This window comes from Mesoplodon bidens (genome assembly GCF_964165515.1).
Source record: "Mesoplodon bidens genome assembly, chromosome: 8".
Taxonomy (NCBI): Eukaryota; Metazoa; Chordata; class Mammalia; order Artiodactyla; family Ziphiidae; genus Mesoplodon; species Mesoplodon bidens.
In genome coordinates, this window is record NC_138165.1 from 32990072 (window position 1) to 33011818 (window position 21747).

Consider the following 21747-nt stretch of genomic DNA (forward strand, 5'->3'; position numbering starts at 1 on the left):
ATAGTTGAAAACTTCCCCAATATGGGAAAGGAAATAGTTAATCAAGTCCAGGAGGCACAGAGAGTCCCATACAGAATAAATCCAAGGAGAAATACGCCAAGACACATATTAATCAAACTGTCAAAAATTAAACACAAAGAAATCATATTAAAAGCAGCAAGGGAAAAACAACAAATAACACACAAGGGAATCCCCATCAGGTTAACAGCTGATCTCTCAGCAGAAACTCTACAAGCCAGAAGGGAGTGGCAGGACATAATTAAAGTGATGAAGGAGAGAAACCTGCAACCAAGATTACTCTACCCAGCAAGGATCTCATTCAGATTTGATGGAGAAATTAAAACCTTTACAGACAAGCAAAAGCTGAGAGACTTCAGCACCACCAAACCAGCTTTACAACAAATGCTAAAGGAACTTCTCTAGGCAAGAAACACAACAGAAGGAATATACCTACAATAACGAACCCAAAGCAATTAAGGAAATGGGAATAGGAACATACATATCAATAATTACCTTAAATGTAAATGGACTAAATGCTCCCACCAAAAGACACAGAGTGGCTGAATGGATACAAAAACAAGACCCATATATATGCTGTCTACAAGAGACCCACTTCAGACCTAGAGACACATACAGATTGAAAGTAAAGGGATGGAAAAAGATATTCCATGCAAATGGAAATCAAAAGAAAGCTGGAGTAGCAATTCTTATATCAGACAAAATAGACTTTAAAATAAAGACTATTAGAAGAGACAAAGAAGGACACTACATAACGATAAAGGGATCAATCCAAGAAGAAGATATAACAATTGTAAATATTTATGCACCCAACATAGGAGCACCTCAATACATAAGGCAAATACTAACAGCCATAAAAGGGGAAATCGACAGTAACACAATCATAGTAGGGGACTTTAACACCCCACTTTCACCAATGGACAGATCATCCAAAATGAAAATAAATAAGGAAACACAAGCTTTAAATGATACATTAAACGAGATGGACTTAGTTGATATTTATAGGACATTCCATCCAAAAACAACAGAATACACATTTTTCTCAAGTGCTCATGGAACATTCTCCAGGATAGATCATATCTTGGGTCACAAATCAAGCCTCGGTAAATTTAAGAAAATTGAAATTGTATCAAGTATCTTCTCCGACCACAATGCTATGAGACTAGACATCAATTACAGGAAAAGATCTGTAAAAAATACAAACACATGGAGGCTAAACAATACACTACTCAATAACGAAGTGATCACTGAAGAAATCAAAGAGGAAATTAAAAAATACCTAGAAACCAATGACAATGGAGACACGACGACCAAAACCTATGGGACGCAGCAAAAGCAGTTCTAAGGGGGAAGTTTATAGCAATACAATCCCACCTTAAGAAACAGGAAGCATTTCGAGTAAACAACCTGACCCTGCACCTAAAGCAATTAGAGAAAGAAGAACAAAAAAACCCCAAAGCTACCAGAAGGAAAGAAATCATAAAGATCAGATCAGAAATAAATGAAAAAGAAATGACGGAAACGATAGCAAAGATCAACCAAACTAAAAGCTGGTTCTTTGAGAAGATAAACAAAATTGACAAACCATTAGCCAGACTCATCAAGAAAAGAAGGGAGAAGACTCAAATCAATAGAATTAGAAATGAAAAAGGAGAAGTAACAACTGACACTGCAGAAATACAAAAGATCATGAGAGATTACTATAAGCAACTCTATGCCAATAAAATGGACAACCTGGAAGAAATGGACAAATTCTTAGAAATGCACAACCTGCCAAGACTGACTCAGGAAGAAATAGAAAATATGAATAGACCAATCACAAGCACTGAAATTGAAACTGTGATTAAAAATCTTCCATCAAACAAAAGCCCAGGACCAGATGGCTTCACAGGTGAATTCTATCAAACATTTAGAGAAGAGCTAACACCTATCCTTCTCAAACTCTTCCAAAATATAGCAGAGGGAGGAACACTCGCAAACTCATTCTACGAGGCCGACATCACCTTGATACCAAAACCAGGCAAGGATGTCACAAAGAAAGAAAACTACAGGCCAATATCACTGATGAACATACATGCAAAAATCCTCAACAAAATACTAGCAAACAGAATCCAACAGCACATTAAAAGGATCATACACCATGATCAAGTGGGGTTTATCCCAGGAATGCAAGGATTCTTCAATATACGCAAATCAATCAATGTAATACACCATATTAACAAGTTGAAGGAGAAAAACCATATGATCATCTCAATAGATGCAGAGAAAGCTTTCGACAAAATTCAACACCCATTTATGATAAAAACCCTGCAGAAAGTAGGCATAGAGGGATCTTTCCTCAACATAATAAAGGCCATATATGACAAACCCACAGCCAACATTGTCCTCAACAGTGAAAAACTGAAACCATTTCCACTAAGATCAGGAACAAGACAAGGCTGCCCACTCTCACCACTCTTATTCAACATAGTTTTGGAAGTTTTAGCCACAGCAATCAGAGAAGAAAAGGAAATAAAAGGAATCCAAATTGGAAAAGAAGAAGTAAAGCTGTCACTGTTTGCCGATGACATGATACTATACATAGAGAATCCTAAAGATGCTACCGAAAAACTACTAGAGCTAATCAATGAATTTGGTAAAGTAGCAGGATACAAAATTAATGTACAGAAATCTCTGGCATTCCTGTACACTAATGATGAAAAATCTGAAAATGAAATCAAGAAAACTCTCCCATTTACCATCGCAACAAAAAGAATAAAATATCTAGGAATAAACCTACCTAAGGAGACAAAAGACCTGTATGCAGAAAATTATAAGACATTGATGAAAGAAATTAAAGATGATACAAATAGATGGAGAGATATACCATGCTCCTGGATTGGAAGAATCAATATTGTGAAAATGACTCTACTACCCAAAGCAATCTACAGATTCAATGCAATCCCTATCAAACTACCAATGGCATTTTTCACAGAACTAGAACAAAAAATTTCAAAATTTGTTTGGAAAAACAAAAGGCCCCGAATAGCCAAAGCAATCTTGAGAACGAAAAACGGAGCTGGAGGAATCAGGCTCCCTGACTTCAGACTATACTACAAAGCTACAGTAATCAAGACAGTGTGGTACTGGCATAAAAACAGAAAGATAGATCAGTGGATCAGGATAGAAAGCTCAGAGATAAACCCACGCACATATGGCCAACTTATCTTTGATAAAGGAGGCAGGAATGTACAGTGGAGAAAGGACAGCCTCTTCAATAAGTGGTGCTGGGAAAACTGGACAGGGACATGTAAAAGTTTGAGATTAGATCATTCCCTAACACCATACACAAAAATAAGCTCAAAATGGATTAAAGACTTAAATGTAAGGCCAGAAACTATCAAACTCTTAGAGGAAAACATAGGTAGAACACTCTATGACATAAATCACAGCAAGATCCTTTTGGACCCACCTCCTAGAGAAATGGAAATAAAAACAAAGATAAACAAATGGGACCTAATGAAACTTCAAAGCTTTTGCACAGCAAAGGAAACCATAAAGAAGACCAAAAGACAACCCTCAGAATGGGAGAAAATATTTGCAAATGAAGCAACTGACAAAGGATTAATCTCCAAAATTTATAAACAGCTCATGCAGCTCAATAGCAAAAAAACAAACAACACAATCCAAAAATGAGCAGAAGACTTAAATAGGCATTTCTCCAAAGAAGATATACAGACTGCCAACAAACACATGAAAGAATGCTCAACATCATTAATCATTAGAGAAATGCAAATCAAAACTACAATGAGATATCATCTCACACCAGTCAGAATGGCCATCATCAAGAAATCTAGAAACAATAAATGCTGGAGAGGGTGTGGAGAAAAGGGAACACTCTTGCACTGCTGGTGGGAATGTGAATTGGTACAGCCACTATGGAGAACAGTATGGAGGTTCCTTAAAAAACTAAAACTAGAACTACCATATGACCCAGCAATCCCACTACTAGGCATATACCCTGAGAAAACCATAATTCAAAAAGAGACATGTACCAAAATATTCATTGCAGCTCTATTCACAATAGCCCGGAGATGGAAACAACCTAAGTGTCCATCATCGGATGAATGGATAAAGAAGATGTGGCACATATATACAATGGAATATTACTCAGCCATAAAAAGAAACGAAACTGAGCTATTTGTAATGAGGTGGATAGACCTAGAGTCTGTCATACAGAGTGAAGTTAGTCAGAAAGAGAAAGACAAATACCGTATGCTAACACATATATACGGAATTAAAAAAAAAAAATGTCATGAAGAACCTAGGGGCAAAACGGGAATAAAGACACAGACCTACTTGAGAATGGACTTGAGGATATGGGGAGGGGGAAGGGTAAGCTTTGACAAAGCGAAAGAGAGGCATGGACATATATACACTACCAAACGTAAGGTAGATAGATAATGGGAAGCAGCCGCAGAGCACAGGGAGATCAGCTCGGTGCTTTGTGACCGCCTGGAGGGGTGGGATGGGGAGGGTGGGAGGGAGGGAGATGCATGAGGGAAGGGATGTGGGAACAGATGTATATGTATGACTGATTCACTTTGTTATAAAGCAGAAACTAATTTAAAAAATTAAAAAAAAGGAAACAAGAAAAATCTCAAATAAACAACCTAATCATACACCTAAAGCAATTAGAGAAACAAGAACAAAAAAACCCAAAGTTAGCAGAAGGAAAGAAATCATAAAGATCAGAAGATCAGAAAAAAATGAAAAATAAATGAAGAAAACAATAGCAAAGATCAATAAAACTAAAACTGGTTATTTTAGTTGATAAACCACTAGCCAGCCTCATGAAGAAAAAAAAGGGAGAAGACTCAAACCAACAGAATCAGAAATGAAAAAGGAGAAATAAAAAATGACACTGCAGAAATACAAAGGATCATGAGCTATTACTGCAAGAAACTATGTGCCAATAAAATGGACAACGTGGAAGAAATGGATGAATTCTTAGAAAAGCACAACCTTCCAAGACTGAACCAGGAAGAAATAGAACATATAAACAGACCAATCACAAGCACTGAAATTAAAACTGTGATTTAAAATCTTCCAGCAAACAAAAGCCCAGGACCAGATAGCTTCACAGGCAAATTTTATCAAGCATTTAGAGAAGAGCTAACACCTATCCTTCTCAAACTCTTCCAAAATATAGCAGAGGGAGGAAATACTCCCAAACTCATTCTACAAGGCCACCATCACCCTGATAACAAAACCAGAAAAAGATGTCACAAAGAAAGGAAACTACAGGCCAATATCACTGATGAACATAGATGAAAAATTCCTCAACAAAATACTAGCAAACAGGGCCTCCCTGGTGGCGCAGTGGTTGAGAGTCCGCCTGCCGATGCAGGGGATACGGGTTCGTGCCCCGGTCTGGGAGGATCCCATATGCCGCGGAGCGGCTGGGCCCGTGAGCCATGGCCGCTGGGCCTGCGCATCCGGAGCCTGTGCTCCGCAACGGGAGAGGCCACGGCAGTGAGAGGCCCGCATACCGCAAAAAGAAAAAAAAAAAAAATACTAGCAAACAGAATCCAACAGCACATGAAAACGATCCTACACCATGTTCAAGTGGGGTTATCCCAGGAATGGAAGGATTCTTCAATATATGCAAATCGAGCAATGTGATATACCATATTAACACACTGAAGGATAAAAACCATGTGGTCATCTCAATAGATGCAGAAAAAGCTTTTGACAAAATTCAACACCCATTTATTATAAAAACTCTCCAGAAAGTAGGCATAGGGGGAACTTAACATAATAAAGGCCATATATGACAAACCCACAGCCAACATCATTCTCAATGGTGAAAAGCTGAAATAATTTCCTCTAAAATCAGTAACAAGACAAGGATGTCCATTCTCACCACTATTATTCAACATAGTTTTGGAAGCTTTAGCCACAGCAATCAGAGAAGAAAAAGAAATAAAAGGATTCTAAATGGGAAAAGAAGAAGTAAAACTGTTCACTGTTTGCAGATGACATAATACTATACATAGAGAATCCTAAAGATGCTACCAGAAAACTACTAGAGCTAATCAATGAATTTGGTAAAGTAGCAGGATATGAAATTAATGCACAGAAATCTCTAGCATTCCTATACACTAATGATAAAAAATCTGAAAGAGAAATTAAGGAAACACTCCCATTTATCACTGCAACAAAAAGAATAAAATACCTAGGAATAAACTTACCTAAGGAGACAAAAGACCTGTTTGCAGAAAACTATAAGACACTGATGAAAGAAATTAAAGATGTTACAAATAGATGGAGAGATATACCACGTTCTTGGATTGGAAGAATCAACATTGTGGAAATTACTAATACTACCCAAAGCAATCTACAGATTCAGTGCAATTCCTATCAAATTACCAATGGCATTTTTCCCTGAACTAGAGCAAAAAATTTCACAATTTGTATGGAAACACAAAAGACCTCGAATAGCCAATGCAATCTTGAGAAAGAAAAATGGAGCTGGAGGAATCAGGCTCCCTGACTTCAGACTATAGTACAAAGCTACAGTAATCAAGACAGTATGGTACTGGCACAAAAACAGAAATATAGATCAATGGAACAGGATAGAAAGCCCAGAGATAAACCCACACACATATGGTCACCTTATTTTTGATAAAGGAGGCAAGAATATACAGTGGAGAAAAGACAGCCTCTTCAATAAGTGGTGCTGGGAAAACTGGACAGCTACATGTCAAAGAATGAAATTAGAACACTCCCTAACACCATACACAAATATAAACTCAAAATGGATTAAAGACTTAATTGTAAGGCCAGACACTATAAAACTCTTAGAGGAAAACATAGGCAGAACACTCTATGACGTAAATCACAGCAAGATCCTTTTTGACCCACCTCCTGGAGAAAGGGAATAAAAACAAAAATAAACAAATGGAACCTAATGAAACTTAAAAACTTTTGTACAGCAAAGGAAACTATAAACCAGACAAAAAGACAACCCTCAGAATGGGAGAAAATATTTTCAAACGAAGCAACTGACAAAGAATTAATCTCCAAAATTTACAAGCAGCTCATGCAGCTCAATAGCAAAAAGACAAGCAAACCAATCAAAAAATGGGCAGAAGACCTAAATAGACATTTCTCCAGAGAAAATATACAGATTGTCAACAAACATATGAAAGGATGCTCAACATCACTAATCATTAGAGAAATGCCAATCAAAACTACAATGAGGTATCACCTCACACCAGTCAGAATGGCCATCATCAAGAAATCTAGAAACAATAAATGCTGGAGAGGGTGTGGAGAAAAGGGAACACTCTTGCACTGCTGGTGGGAATGTGAATTGGTACAGCCACTATGGAGAACAGTATGGAGGTTCCTTAAACAACTAAAAATAGAACTACCATACGACCCAGCAATCCCACTACTGGGCATATACCCTGAGAAAACCGTAATTCAAAAAGAGTAATGTAGGGCTTCCCTGGTGGCGCAGTGGTTGAGAGTCCGCCTGCCGATGCAGGGGACACGGGTTCGTGCCCCAGTCCGGGAAGATCCCACATGCCATGGAGCGGCTGGGCCCGTGAGCCATGGCCGCTGAGCCTGCACGTCTGGAGTCTGTGCTCCACAACGGGAGAGGCCACAACAGTGAGAGGCCCGTGTACCGCAAAAAAAAAAAAAAAAAAAAAAAAAAAAAAGAGTAATGTACCACAATGTTCATTGCAGCTCTATTTACAATAGCCAGGACATGGAAGCAACCGAAGTGTCCTCTGACAGATGAATGGATAAAGAAGATGTGGCACATATATACAATGGAATATTACTCAGCCATATAAAGAAATGAAATTGAGTTATTTGTAGTGAGGTGGATGGACCTAGAGACTGTCATACAGAGTGAAGTAAGTCAGAAAGAGAAAAATAAATACCGTACGCTAACACATATATATGGAAGCTAAAAAAAAAAAAAAAAAAAAAAGTTCTGAATAACCTAGGGGCAGGAAAGGAATAAAGATGCAGATGTAGAGAATGGACTTGAGGACATAGGGAGGGGGAAGGGTAAGCTGAGACGAAGTGAGAGAGTGGCAGTGACATATATGCTCTACCAAATGTAAAAGAGTTAGCTAGTGGGAAGCAGCAGCATAGCACAGGAAAATCAGCTTGGTGCTTTGTGATCACCTAGAGGGGTGGGATAGGGAAGGTGGGAGGGAGACGCAATAGGGAGGGGATATGGGATATATGTATACATACAGCTGATTCACTTTTTTATACAGCAGAAACTAACACAGCAATGTAAAGCAATTATACTCCAATAAAGATGTTTAAAAAACAATTAAAGCATTAAATTCTGAAAAAAAAAAAAGAAGAATATAGTGCTAGGAAGATGTGTATGTCTATGTGTAGGCACATATCTTCCATAGATCTTAAGGGAAACCCATAACCCCATATGCAGTGGGAGAAAATGAGGCCCTCCCATAATGAGAACAGAGCCAAGTCCTTGGGGTTGGAGGAAGCGCTGATGTTGGTATTTGACCTCCAGATCTCTTTTTGCGTTTCTCAGTTACTTGAACTATGATTGCTCTTTTTTGTTTAAGCTAGATTGTGTAGGGCTTCTTCACTTGAGTAAAAAGTCTTGAGCAACATAAACGAGACCATTAACTGACTATTTTACAGAAGTGCTAGGACATACGCCAAGTATTACCAGTAAAAGAAATGCAATTAAAGAACGGGTATAGTTATTTATTACCAGTAAGGGAAATTAAGTCAATGTGGTTGTGTTGAGAGGTCCTGTTTTACCGTCACACTGAATGAATTCTCTCTCTCTTTTATCTTACATAGAGAATTTAAATACTAAAAAAATTTTTAAAAAGAAATCTAAAAAGGTAATTTCTCCCAGCCTTTTAAGATAGAGGAACCAGTTGATTTCTTTGTTTCATGCCTGGTAATCAGACTACAAAATGAATGCAGATCAATGCCAGATGGAGGCTATCAAAACAAAAATTGGCCACAAAGAAACAAAAATGTGTTTAAAGTTAATCTGCAGCTACAATATGTGGGATGCTGAACAGAGCAGTTTTGTTCCCTTTTATCGTACCTCAATGTTGAAGAAAGATTTTTTTTAGCAAAGTGAATGACTTATCCTTTAACCCATTTGCAAAATAGATAAAGAAGACTCAACAAACCACTATATCTATTTATTTGTACTAAACACTAGTGTTCCTAGCTTTTCCTTCTTTCACATTAAGCAATATCTATACTTTATCTTTTTACTACTCCCCAGTTAAGTGGAAAAAAGTATAGCACTTTTTTGCACCATTTTTTTCTTATTACCATATGTGTATGTGTGTGTGTTTGTGTGAATTTGAAATGCATTTTGAAACATTTTATTGTGTTTATTTATCTTTGTAGCCTTTGATCAATGTCTCCATGTTTCCCCCACCCTCCAGCCTCTGGAAACCATCAGTCTATTCTGTTCCTATGAGTTTGTTTGTTTTTTAATATCACATATAAGTGAGATCATACAGTATTTGTCTTTCTCTGTCTGACTTATTTCACTTATCATTAATGCCCAAAATTCCATCCATGTTGTCACAAATGGCAGGATTTTCTTCTTCTTATGGCTGAATAATATCCACTGTATATATACACCACAACTTCTATATTCATTCATCCATCAATGGACATAGGTTGGTTATTGTAAATAATGCTGCAATGAACATAAGGGGTGCATATTTCTCTTTGAGATAGTGATTTTATTTCCTCTGAGCATTTGCCCAGATGTGGGAATATGGTTTTAATTTTTTGAGGAACCTCATATTATTTTCCATAGTGGCTGCACAGGGGTTCCTTATTCTCCACGTTCTTGCCAACACTTGTTTTCTCTTGTCTTTTTGATAGTAGCTATTCTAACAAGTGTGAGGTAATTTCTCATTGCTCTTTTGATCTGCATTTCCCTGATGATTACTGAAGTTGAGCAACTTTTCATGAACTGGTTGGTCATTGTACGTCTACTTCGGAAAAACTATATTCAGTTCCTTTGCCCATTTTTTTTTTTTTTTTTTTTTTTTTTGTGGTACGCGGGCCTCTCATCGTTGTGGCCTCTCCCGTTGCGGAGCACAGGCTCCGGATGCGCAGGCTCAGTGGCCATGGCTCACGGGCCCAGCCGCTCCGTGGCACGTGGGATCTTCCCGGACCGGGGCACGAACCCGTGTCCCCTGCATCGGCAGGCGGACTCTCAACCACTGCGCCACCAGGGAAGCCCCCCTTTGCCCATTTTTTAATGGATAATTTATTAATTATTGAGTTTCATGAATTCCTTATATATTTTGAATATTAACTCCTTATCAGATATATTAATGGCAAGTACTTCCTCTATTCCATAGATTGCTTTTTCATTTTGTTGATTGTCTTATTTGCTGTGCAGAGCTTTTCAGTTTGATGTAGTATTACTTGTTGATTTTTCCTTTTGTTGCTTGTGCTTTTAGTGTCATTTCCAGAAACCCACTGCCAAGACCAATGTCAAGGAGATTTTCCCATATATTTTCCTTTAGGAGTTTTGCAGTTTTCAGCCTTACAATTAAGTCCTTAATCCTTTTCAAGTTAATTTTTGTGAATGGTGTATGATAGGGGTCCAGTTTCATTATTTTTATATGAATGTACAGTTTTTCCAATACCATTTATTGAAGAGACTCTCCTATCTTCATTGAGTGTTTTTGACTCCCTTGTAAAGTATTAGTTGGTCAAACATGCCTGAGTTTATTTTAGGGGTATTTAATCTGTTCCAGTGATCTACGGTCTGTTTTTATGCCAGTACCATACTGTTTTAATTACTATAGTTTTGTAATACAGTTTGAAATAAGGAAGAGTGATGCCTTCAACTTTGTTCTCTCTCAGTGAAACATATTTTTAAGTGGATTTTAAAATAACCTTGAACATTTTAAGGACCTCTTAATTCACCCACATTTCCAGACTAAATTATATTCTCATGTGAAATTAAAGAATATTTTACGATAAAACAGAGTCAAAAGCAATAATAGTTTTATATTAGAAAAAATAGTTTTCACTTCATCATATTAAAAGTTGGAAGAAAAATAGGATTATCTTGATATATTCCAGTGAAGAATTTGATGTAACTTTACATTCATTATTAATTAAAAACCTTTAATGGAAGGATACCTCCTTAATATAGGATAAAGGATATCCTACAGTCAAATTAAAGGTGAAATCCTGGAAATATTTCCATTAAAAGAAAAAAACCCTGGGCTTCCCTGGTGGCGCAGTGGTTGGGAGTCCGCCTGCCGATGCAGGGGACACGGGTTTGTGCCCCGATCCGGGAGGATCCCACATGCCGCGGAGCAGCTGGGCCCGTGAGCCATGGCCGCTGAGCCTGCGCGTCCGGAGCCTGTGCTCCGCAACGGGAGAGGCCACAACAGTGAGAGGCCCGCGTACTGCAGAAGAAAAAAAAAAAAAAAAGAAAAAAACCCTATGCCTTTCTTAGTACTAAAAAATAATCTGTTAGAACATATATAGAAAAGTCTCATTCATAACAGGTACAAAAATATTTTACAAACTTAGGGACTCAAGAAAAATTCACTGCAAGAAGAAAAGCATAAAACTCTACTGTGGGTAAAATGACAGTTAAATATGGAAAGATTATCTGGCATTCCTGGAATGGAATTATAAGTTGTCAATTTCCCTTATGGTCCAAATTAACCTATAAATTTAATGTAAATCCAATGGCATAGCAGTGGTTTTTTTTGGTAGCTTGACAATATTCTTATAAAATTCAAATAATAATTATGTGAAACTAACTAATAGAGTCTTTAAAGAGTATGGTAGTGTATTGTGTTTCTCTTCATAGCAGTGGGTTAGGGAAAATTAGGAACTCCTATGTGAGATAAAACTTACTACAGAGTCATAATATAACAGTGTTGTTGGTTTAGGTATAACCATCTAGGTGATGAAATAGAAAGAAAACTACAGACACTGATCCTACTACAAATACTGAATAAGAATTTGGTTCAAGGTACAGAACTTCAAATTGATAGAAAATATTATATTATTCAGTATATGATTTTAGGAAAACTGGAAATTTATCTCTTTCATAGAGTATGCCAACATAATTTTCAATTGGTCTAATGATCTAAATTTTTAATGGAAATTTATGAAAGTTCTAGAGGAGGTTATTTGTGTGCAATTAATCTTGGGAGCTGAGGTCTCCCTAAACATCTCCTAAAAGTCAAATCCATGATATATCTGACCACATGACATATTTCTATGGCAAACATAAACAGAGTTAAAAGACCAATGACAAAATAGGAATGATATTATTGCTTAGAGGTTAATCAAAAATCCTTAATATAAAACAATGAAAAAGAAAATCATAATAAAAAAAGAACCAAAACAGACAATTTATACACACAAAAAAGGACAAATAAATAAATATATAAATAATTAGCTTCCTACTATTCAGAGAAATTCAAGTTAAAGTATTAAGAGAATATTAGTTTTGCTCAGTGCTTTGTGACCACCTAGAGGAGTGGGATAGGGAGGATGGGAGGGAGACAGAAGAGGGAGGAGATATGGGGATATATGTATATGTATAGCTGATCCACTTTTTTATAAAGCAGAAACTAACACACCATTGTAAAGTAGTTATAATCCAATAAAGATGTTAAAAAAAAAGAGAGAATATCAGTTTTTACCTATCAAATTGGCCAGATGTATATGTACGTATGTACATATATAAGTATGCACAGAGACAGAGAGAGAGAATGCCTAGTAAGGTTGGAAAGATGTTAGAGGAAAAGGCACTCAGTTACTTCAATTACTAGAAGTGAGCACATAACCTGGTAAAATTTTCTGGAGGGCAATTAAAATGTACCCTTCGGACTATGATTTCCAACTTTAGGGGAAAATTTATAAACATATTATAACAGCAGTAATTATATTAGTGAAAAATTCTAGAAAGCTATTGTAATAAATGGACACAATAAATCCTGTTAAGCTAAAATATATTAATATAAATTGAGAAAATATATAGATTTTGGGAAATATTGAGAACTACATAGATAATTAAAATTACCCATAATGCCACTATTCAGAGAAAACTTAAGGTTTTCTATAGAAAATATGTGTTTCTCATTTTGTTTCTGGATCTTATTACATTCATACCTCATGTGTAAGATTTTACAAATGGAATGAAACTGCAATATAATTTTGCAATTAATGTGAATTATTTATTAATGTGAATATATTTTTATGTCAATAGATACATTTGTTTAGCTCTTTTTAATGGCCACATGGGAATCTATTATATGGGTTTTCCATAGATTATTTAACCAATTGCATAGCATATAGTTTCTTTATAATTTTTCACCATAAGAAAAAATACTGCAAAAATTAAAGCTAAAATTTTTAAAATATTTAGCTTTTTAAAGTAATAAATAAATGTTAAATATATTGATTCGAAATATTTCAATGTTCTAATCTTAGAATATTGAATTCTGACTTATTAATAAATTTAAAACTATGTAGGAAGTTTGGAGAGTGATTTCATTTATACTGACAATATTATATGCATACATTGGAAACCATGAACATTTGATATGAAAATATTTTTCCTATGGGTCTGTACTTGTTGAAGGAGACCCTAATTGTATCCAGCAATCTTAATTAATTTCTATAGAATTAGTTAGCCTATTTCACTTCACTCATGTCATGTTTAAGATGACAGAAATCATTTGATCAATTAAGACATGTACTTTTTTGAAAAAAGTCATGAACATACCAATCAAAAATAAATTTATTTAGGACTTAGTGTTATAAGAATCAAATAAAATAATTTGTTTAAATCATCTAGAACAATGTCTGGCAAGTGATAAAATGTTTAATAAAGCTTGCTATTATGATTATTAACATTAAGTAATGTGGGGGAAATATAAGACACAGCCCTTGCCATCAAGGAACTTAAAATATTGTAATTATAAACTTCAACCATTTCCATATTCTAGCTGCAAAGCTAGCGAATCCTAAAAATGTAAGAGCTGTTTTATTGAAAATAACAATGCTAATTTAGGTTGTTTATCCTGAATTCCATTCATTCTTTTTTTCATCAAAATATTTATCTCATATTGAGGGGACTTTTAAAATATATACGCTTCTTTATTAGTGTCCATAAATTTTAGTTAAGTTTACTCCCTCAGTTTTCTTTTGCAGCTCATCTAGCTTTGTGCATATTTTTAAAAAAATCTAGGTCAAATATATGATACATACCTTATGGAGCCATGATGTTAGCATAGCATTTAATTTTAGTACTGATTAATGACCCCTATAATTGTCAGCCTAGTCATCAATTTTTTTGGTAAATAAAAAATTCTAAAAGTGTGTGTGTGTCTAGAATTGTATATGTATCTGAAATATGTACTATTCTCTTCAAGCCAACATGATGGTTGTCATAGAAACAGCAAACAACAGAAAGTCAGAGCTGACATAGCAAGAAGATAAGGGACAACATCTTTGGAGAAATTATGAACTAGAACAGGTTAAAAAGTTAGAAAAATTAACTATGTTTAAAATTAATAGTCCTTATTTCTTCCAAACAAGTTTCCTCAAAGATGGAATTAAATACCCCAAATGCTGGCATTGTTAAGATTCAAAATATATACATTTTTTGAAATGTATAAATCATGGGCATCAGAGCAAAGTTTAAAATCAAATATATTAAGTATTCTTAATTGTGAATATTTAAAAGTAATTTTATTAATATGATTTAAAACTAAAATATATACATTTTTATATCCACTAACATTATCATTCAATCATGGCATAAAAATATATAGCACTGAGCGCATTTCAGTCTCCACAATATCACAATTAATGGGACCCACTATTATATTTCAGACAGAAATATCTAGTGCTTTTAGCACTTGGTGCAGCAATCTTCACCAGCTTTCACAGTACTTTGGAAATTGTTTTATTAGAATTTGGTTTGAGGTTTTTATTTTTGTTTTTGTTTTTTGCCATGCTAAGACCACTGCAGATATCCATTAAGGATCTTAAAATGATTTAATAGTTCATCATATAAAGCAAGTTTCATAACATTTTATTCAAATTTCTAGAATTATAAATTACATAAATCGATCTTCATTACTGCTCCATTGTTATAATATTTGTGAGATGAGATAAAGCCAAATGCAAAAAATTGAGTGTCCATTTCAATTTTATTTATTTTTTTTCTCTTTTTTTTTAAACATCTTTATTGGAGTATAATTGCTTTACAATGGTGTGTTAGTTTCTGCTTTATAACAAAGTGAATCAGCTATACATATACATATATGCTTTCCCACCTGAAAATTAAACACCATTCAAAGAAAATGCCTTTCTAGTTTTTATATGCTGACCTTTGGTTGAAAATCAAATATTTATGTTTTATTATATTTATTGTGACTGCTCTTTCTTCATTACATTTAAAAACAGTACTTTTAACCTTAATCTAATACTCAATGGAATTCAGTAAATTTCAGACACTTAACTATTCTAGTTCATGCCTGATCACTGTAGCCAAACATATAAAACATATGGTACAATAATTCTGTGGCCCTAAAACATTCCCGGTTTATTCCCAAATTCTTCAGACAAAAAAAGAAGTAACATTTTCAGAGTACAAACAAGTACTTTCCAGAGTGAAATGGTTAAATATTGCAGCCAATTCAGAAATAGCACCAACTGGCTTTTTTTTTTTTTTTTTTTTTTTAGCAGAACCAGGTTTAATTCTTTTTTGCATTCACATGCACACAAGTATACTTCCCTGGAGCTGTCAGAAAGCATCAGATTGCCTGATCTGCATGATGAATTTTAAAATCTTTTGAGAAACACAAGGACAGTTGCTTCAGGCACTATGATTTTATCATCACCATCATAAACAACAAGTATAATGCCAGTCAGCCTCTGGTATTCAAACCAAAGCCAAAAGATTATGGGACTTTGAAAATGCTGAGTGGAATTTTAATCACCTAAATTCATTTGGATCCACTTTTCAAGTCACACTATTTTGCAATTGGGTAATCATCTCCTTATTGCCCATGACCACTTCTAGATGACCCCAAAATAAAGATATGATTCTTATCAAGAAGTTTATAAAATACAGATACTCTAAGAAATATTTGTAAACAAATTACATTGTCAGGTGAAAATATTCTGATCACTGATGTAAAGGTGGTGTCTTTAATATTTATTTATTTATTTATTTTTATATAATAGTGTTTATTTTTACTTGTTGACAGTTTGCTTTATTTATTTATTTAATATTTAATAGCAGTTCTACTTCTACTCTTTATGAAATTCAGCTACAAGATCAGTTCCATCTATAGACATCTTGAGTAAATAAGAGCTGCGGAAAAATGAAAGATTTTCTACAAAGTATTTTGGATCTCATGCTAATAGGGCCTTATCCCTTGAATAATGTAAGAAATAGTACCATTAACACCACCAGAACTATCTTTATAATTAGTTTTTTTATAGTACCTAACGGAGAGTTAAAACCACAAGCAATATGTTGTTTTTCTAGATTCACTACGATATCAATACATAAAATTTTATTTGAAACTCGGTCTAATTGTGCTTTTACATTTAAAGCCAAATTTAAGTTTTTCAGGGCTTAAAACAAACAAGCAAACATAAAAGCCAATTCTTTACCTAGCCAGTAAAATGGAATATAATTACTGCATTCAGTCAGAAGCTGTGACTGAGTCTCATTGAAATGCAAGTTAAGTGGGCTTCTGAAGTCTTGAATTATTGAACAAGTAAAAGTAATGTAGGGTCCTAGAGTTCAAGGGATGGAAGGGTATCATTATTTTTTTTTTTCAGGGAATCCAGGATGACCATTCACCCTTCTGGCAAAAGTGGAATATACAAAGGTTTTACTTCTAAAGTAAATGAAATAACCTTCTATTTGTTAGCTGCCAGTGAAGATGCACACAGCAGACTGCATCTCACCTACTTTTCATCCTAACATTTTCACATTATCACAAGTAGCATTATGTCACCAAGACAAACCAATTTCATTCATGTAAATGTAAAACAACATGTTTGCTGTAAGATATTTTCATCAATGTCAGGGACACACAAGCAAAATCTCAACAGTCTGCCCTGTCACATACAGCAGGAGGAAGAGAAATGGTTCATTCACACTCAGATCGAATTCTCTGTCCACTACTTCTTTATGCTCATTGAATTTATTCATAAACTCGTCACTGGCATTGTATTACAGCCAGGAGATATGCACACTTTCAATAGAAACCAACTGAAGAAAAAGGCAACAGAGATGAGATGCCGAAAGATGGGCTCATTCTGTTTCTAAGAGGAGCTGGCACAAAAGATACAGCCATGTCTTTCACTTGATGATTTGGGTCCCTCTACTTAGTAGTCAGTGATATAACAGACCCATCAGAGAGCAGCACAGTCTAGTAGAAAGGTCAATCCTCTAGGGATCTACAATAAGGTTCTCTGCCACTAGCTCACATTTGGATTCTTGTCAAGTAACTCTCCCTGGGCTGTGGTCTCCACATCTGTAAAATAAGGGTCAGTCTAGATGTTCTCAAAGGCTCTACTAGTTCTAACATTCTTTGAATTCAAAATGAGGGTTGACTCTACTATTTTTTTTCTTACTCATATATAAGATCATTGGATCCTCTAAAAAAATTCAAATGCATTTTCTTCCTCAGTTTGCCCAATTTTATTAAATAATAAGCTTTTGTACTGGAGATCAGGCTGAGAATAACCCACAGTAACAGGAAATTGCCCTGTTACTGTCACATTTCCATCTATTTTGTTTTTTTACCCCTCCTCCCCACCGTTTATCCCAAATCGTTGTTATCCTCACACATTCAGTTACAAGGTGCTCAATGATGCATACCACTGTTTCCTTACAGTGGAGTATCGGTGAATATTTCCCTCAAAACCCTTGAATATTTGCAACGAAAAGTAGCTGGAAGAGCTAATCAAACTTCGCGGCCGCTTTCACTAGCCTGCTGTCTCCTCTGTACACAACAGACATCTCCTCCTCCATAGACTCGTGCCATGGTGATGAAGCAGGAAAGTTATGACCAGATAGCAAAATAGTTATCAAATAGTTTATTTTATCAAAATAAAACCACTCTCCACTCAAACTTTTACCCTACAGGGAACTGTTGAGGTGCTCATAACAAGTGCCTGGCCTATCATTTTTCAAACCCCTGTACACTACTAGAACATTACTTTCATCTGGAAAGTATTTTGATCTGCAATTGTAAGACCTGATGGTGTTTAAATGAACATTATAGGTACTTTGTGAACTCACAAGCTATAGAAATCAATAGGCACCTTGCATAGAGAAGGCCTGCAATTGATTTTTCCAGGAGAGAGTCAATTTGTAACTTTAGGAGAAGCATAGACAGGAGGGAGGAGGTTTAAGCATGCTGAAGGTTTAAAAACAAATCACAGGGCTTCCCTGGTGGCGCAGTGGTTGAGAGTCCACCTGCCGATGCAGGGGACACAGGTTCGTGCCCCGGTCCAGGAGGATCCCACATGCCGCAGAGAGGCTGGGCCCGTGAGCCATGGCTGCTGAGCCTGCGTGTCCGGAGCCTGTGCTCCGTAACAGGAGAGGCCACAGCAGTGAGAGGCCCACATACCGCAAAAAAACAAAACAAAAAAAACAAATCACAGGTGTGTGGAAAATGCTGCACTGCACTAGAGTAGGAAGATCTCAGAGAAACAGGGTCTAGATTGATGGTGTTGTTCGGGAGTGGCTAAAGGGGTAACAGTTGAGAAATACTAGGAGCTCCTGCCATGCTCTAGGGCTTGGAGAAGGAGCACTCTCAAGGTACACAGAGAAGGAATTTAATAGTGTTCCTGAGACTCTTGAATTTAAACGTGTACTGTTGCTTTTCTAAGGATAAGGGCATCCAGTAGATTCATTCTCTCCAGTTTAAAAAAAAGTCATCTGAAATTATAAAAATAATGTATTTCATTCTTGAAATTTGCCAGAAGAGTAGATCTTATGTTCTCACCAACACCACCACCAAAAAAGAAAAAAAGGTAACTGTGACGAGAGGGAAATGTTAATTAGCTTGAATGTGATAATAATTTCACAATGCATACATAAGTCAAAACATCATGTTGTGCACATTAAATATATACAATTTTTATTTATCAAAAAAAGTGTAAAAATTGTCTGAAAATTAATCTGTTCACTCAATAAAGAAGTCTAAGCATCATTCAATGTTCAGTGCTCTTCTAGGCACGGTGGGTGACAGCTTTGCCTACCACAAAGCTACAGTCACTTAGAGGAACAGGCAGAAGTCTATAGATAAATTTCAAACAAAACGTATCCCCCAAATCCATTGATTGACAGTAACTTTCCTATGTAACTAGAGAATCTTGTTCTCAAAACAGCTATTGTTTTCTCCCTTTTCGCAAGTGTTCCTTTATCTACTCCTTACTTTTTTTATATTTTCTACAAGTTCTTTAAAAATAAGTTCTAGGGCCTCCCTGGTGGCGCAGTGGTTGAGAGTCCGCCTGCCGATGCAGGGGATACGGGTTCGTGCCCCGGTCTGGGAGGATCCCATATGCCGCGGAGCGGCTGGGCCCGTGAGCCATGGCCGCTGGGCCTGCGCATCCGGAGCCTGTGCTCCGCAACGGGAGAGGCCACAACAGTGAGAGGCCCGCATACTGCAAAAAGAAAAAAAAAAAAAAAAAAAAAAAAAAAAATAAGTTCTACTTTCGTCAAGAGATAAATAATACAGAGGCTAAACATTCCTATAAAGTTACACCTATTTTTATTCTAAATCCTTCTAACAGTGATGAGGGAGAATTCATGAATACCAAACAAACTTTTGAATCCTTGGCGGTCAGGGAGACAAAGGTTAAAAATGGAGAGGAAGGTTAAAAATGGAATTAGAGGGTTCACAGAGCCACATTGTATAAACTTGAGTGTGAATTTTTAAAGGCTGTTTTGGTGAGCTGAAAAATTCCCAAACACAAATGCCCCAGGGGTTTTTATTGACCTTGTTTAGTTTTGCTTTGAATGATGTAAACTCTTCTAAAACATAATTTGAAAATCACCAGTCTCCTAATGACTGGTGTTGAGTGGACATGGAAATGTTGGAAAGGATTTGCCTATTTCAAAATCTTCATATGAGCATCTGTTACAAGGAATGCAACTTTAAATGGCTACAATTTTAAGTTTGAACATATCACCTTAAGTTAAATGATGTTGTTCACATGAACTGCTTAGGAGAAGTATATATGTGTAGAAAGCTGCATTTACTGTAGTGCATGAACCTGGCCTTGGGTCTAAGGTTTACCAGGATCCAAACGACTACAGAATTTTAGGGTTTTCAAGGCTTTTATTTCAGAGCAGCATTCTTTTAAAAACAAACACCGTTTTCTCACCTGGTAAGTGAATGTTTTGTACTCAGTACTGCAAGTATTCCACAACTCACTGACTATTATTAGATGTTCAAAAGAGCTCAGATGATTTAATTTCGAAAAGATGAATCTATTTCAGAAAACTGAAGACACATAGGAAATTATTTTCAATTGCTATTTGCTTAACTTTGTTTGGACTCATTTCTGCCTCTCATACTCACTCTGTAGAAATAAACAGTAGTAAACTACTGAGACTTAATTAACCAAAATGGTATCATGTTTTGCAAATTAAGTCTGTTATGATAAACAGCTTAGGGGCAGATATAAGCCAGCAGATAAAAACTCCAAGAATCGACCATACAACACAATTTAGAGTACAACCTGAAATACAGCCTCAGATACTCACCAGTGAAATGATTAGAAGTGGACAGATAGACACTATCAACGCTGGCAGCACTGTCACAGCTAAAAACGTCATCATCAGATTCCTGCACAGAGGAGCAGGGTGCGGAGCCCTCAATTTCTTCCAACTTCCCCTTTAAAATTCCACTCATCGCTGCAGCGCTGTCACATGTACCTGTAGCAGGAACGGGAGCAACAGAGCATTGAAACATCTGACCACTGATTGCATAGTCAAGGTCTCCAAATTGTTTTGGGGGGTTGTAATATTTTGAACCACGTCCGCCAGAGTATCATATCCATGCAGAAATCATTCTTTACACAGTGTTTGAAAGCATTGAAAACAGTTCTACCCTGATCCATTGCTATTTGCATTCTTATTCTGACAACAGTATTTTATGAGAAAAAGTCAAAATTAAGAATGTGAATTCAGAGGGCTGCATAAGGAAATATGGCTCAGTGTTTTGAGTCAAATACAGGAGTCAAATACATTTATTTGATTTGTTCTGGTAAATCACATACTGTCACTGACAGAGCGGGGGTTCAGAACGAAATAGATCACTCACTTGCATGCTGTCATACCCGGAGCATACTGATTAGGGCATGTCTATGTTGCTTGGGATTTCTTTTTTCTCAGGTACAAAGGCATCTACTTTCCTGGGGCTCTTTGTCCGTCAAAAATCAAATTGGTTGCTAGGAATGGCTATACCTACAGAATTTAGATGCCTTATAATGTTTCCAGTCAGTTCAGCAGAGCTACAGGGAATTCTTGAGTCCTACACCACAGAGGTTGGCAGACTAGATTTAATACAGGGTAAATCACAGTCCTAAATCTTTTGCTGGATAAAATATTAATTTAAGTCTCTTCACTCTTGTATCAACATGGTCAGTGAAAGCCAGTCAGAGGTAGCCTGA

At 36.1% G+C, this 21747-nt stretch overlaps 1 protein-coding gene across 1 annotated transcript in view; it reads right to left on the minus strand.

The window, feature by feature from the left end:
• The window catches only part of CSRNP3 (cysteine and serine rich nuclear protein 3), a gene marked incomplete at both ends in the record, with an annotated part of 183271 nt that extends 162284 nt beyond the window's left edge, over nt 1-20987 (minus strand). Inside the window, one exon of the mRNA XM_081242216.1 lies at nt 20840-20987. Within this exon, the coding sequence (XP_081098342.1) occupies nt 20840-20987 (148 nt within the window). The remainder of the gene's footprint in view (nt 1-20839) is intronic.
• Nucleotides 20988-21747: the final 760 nt, after the last annotated feature.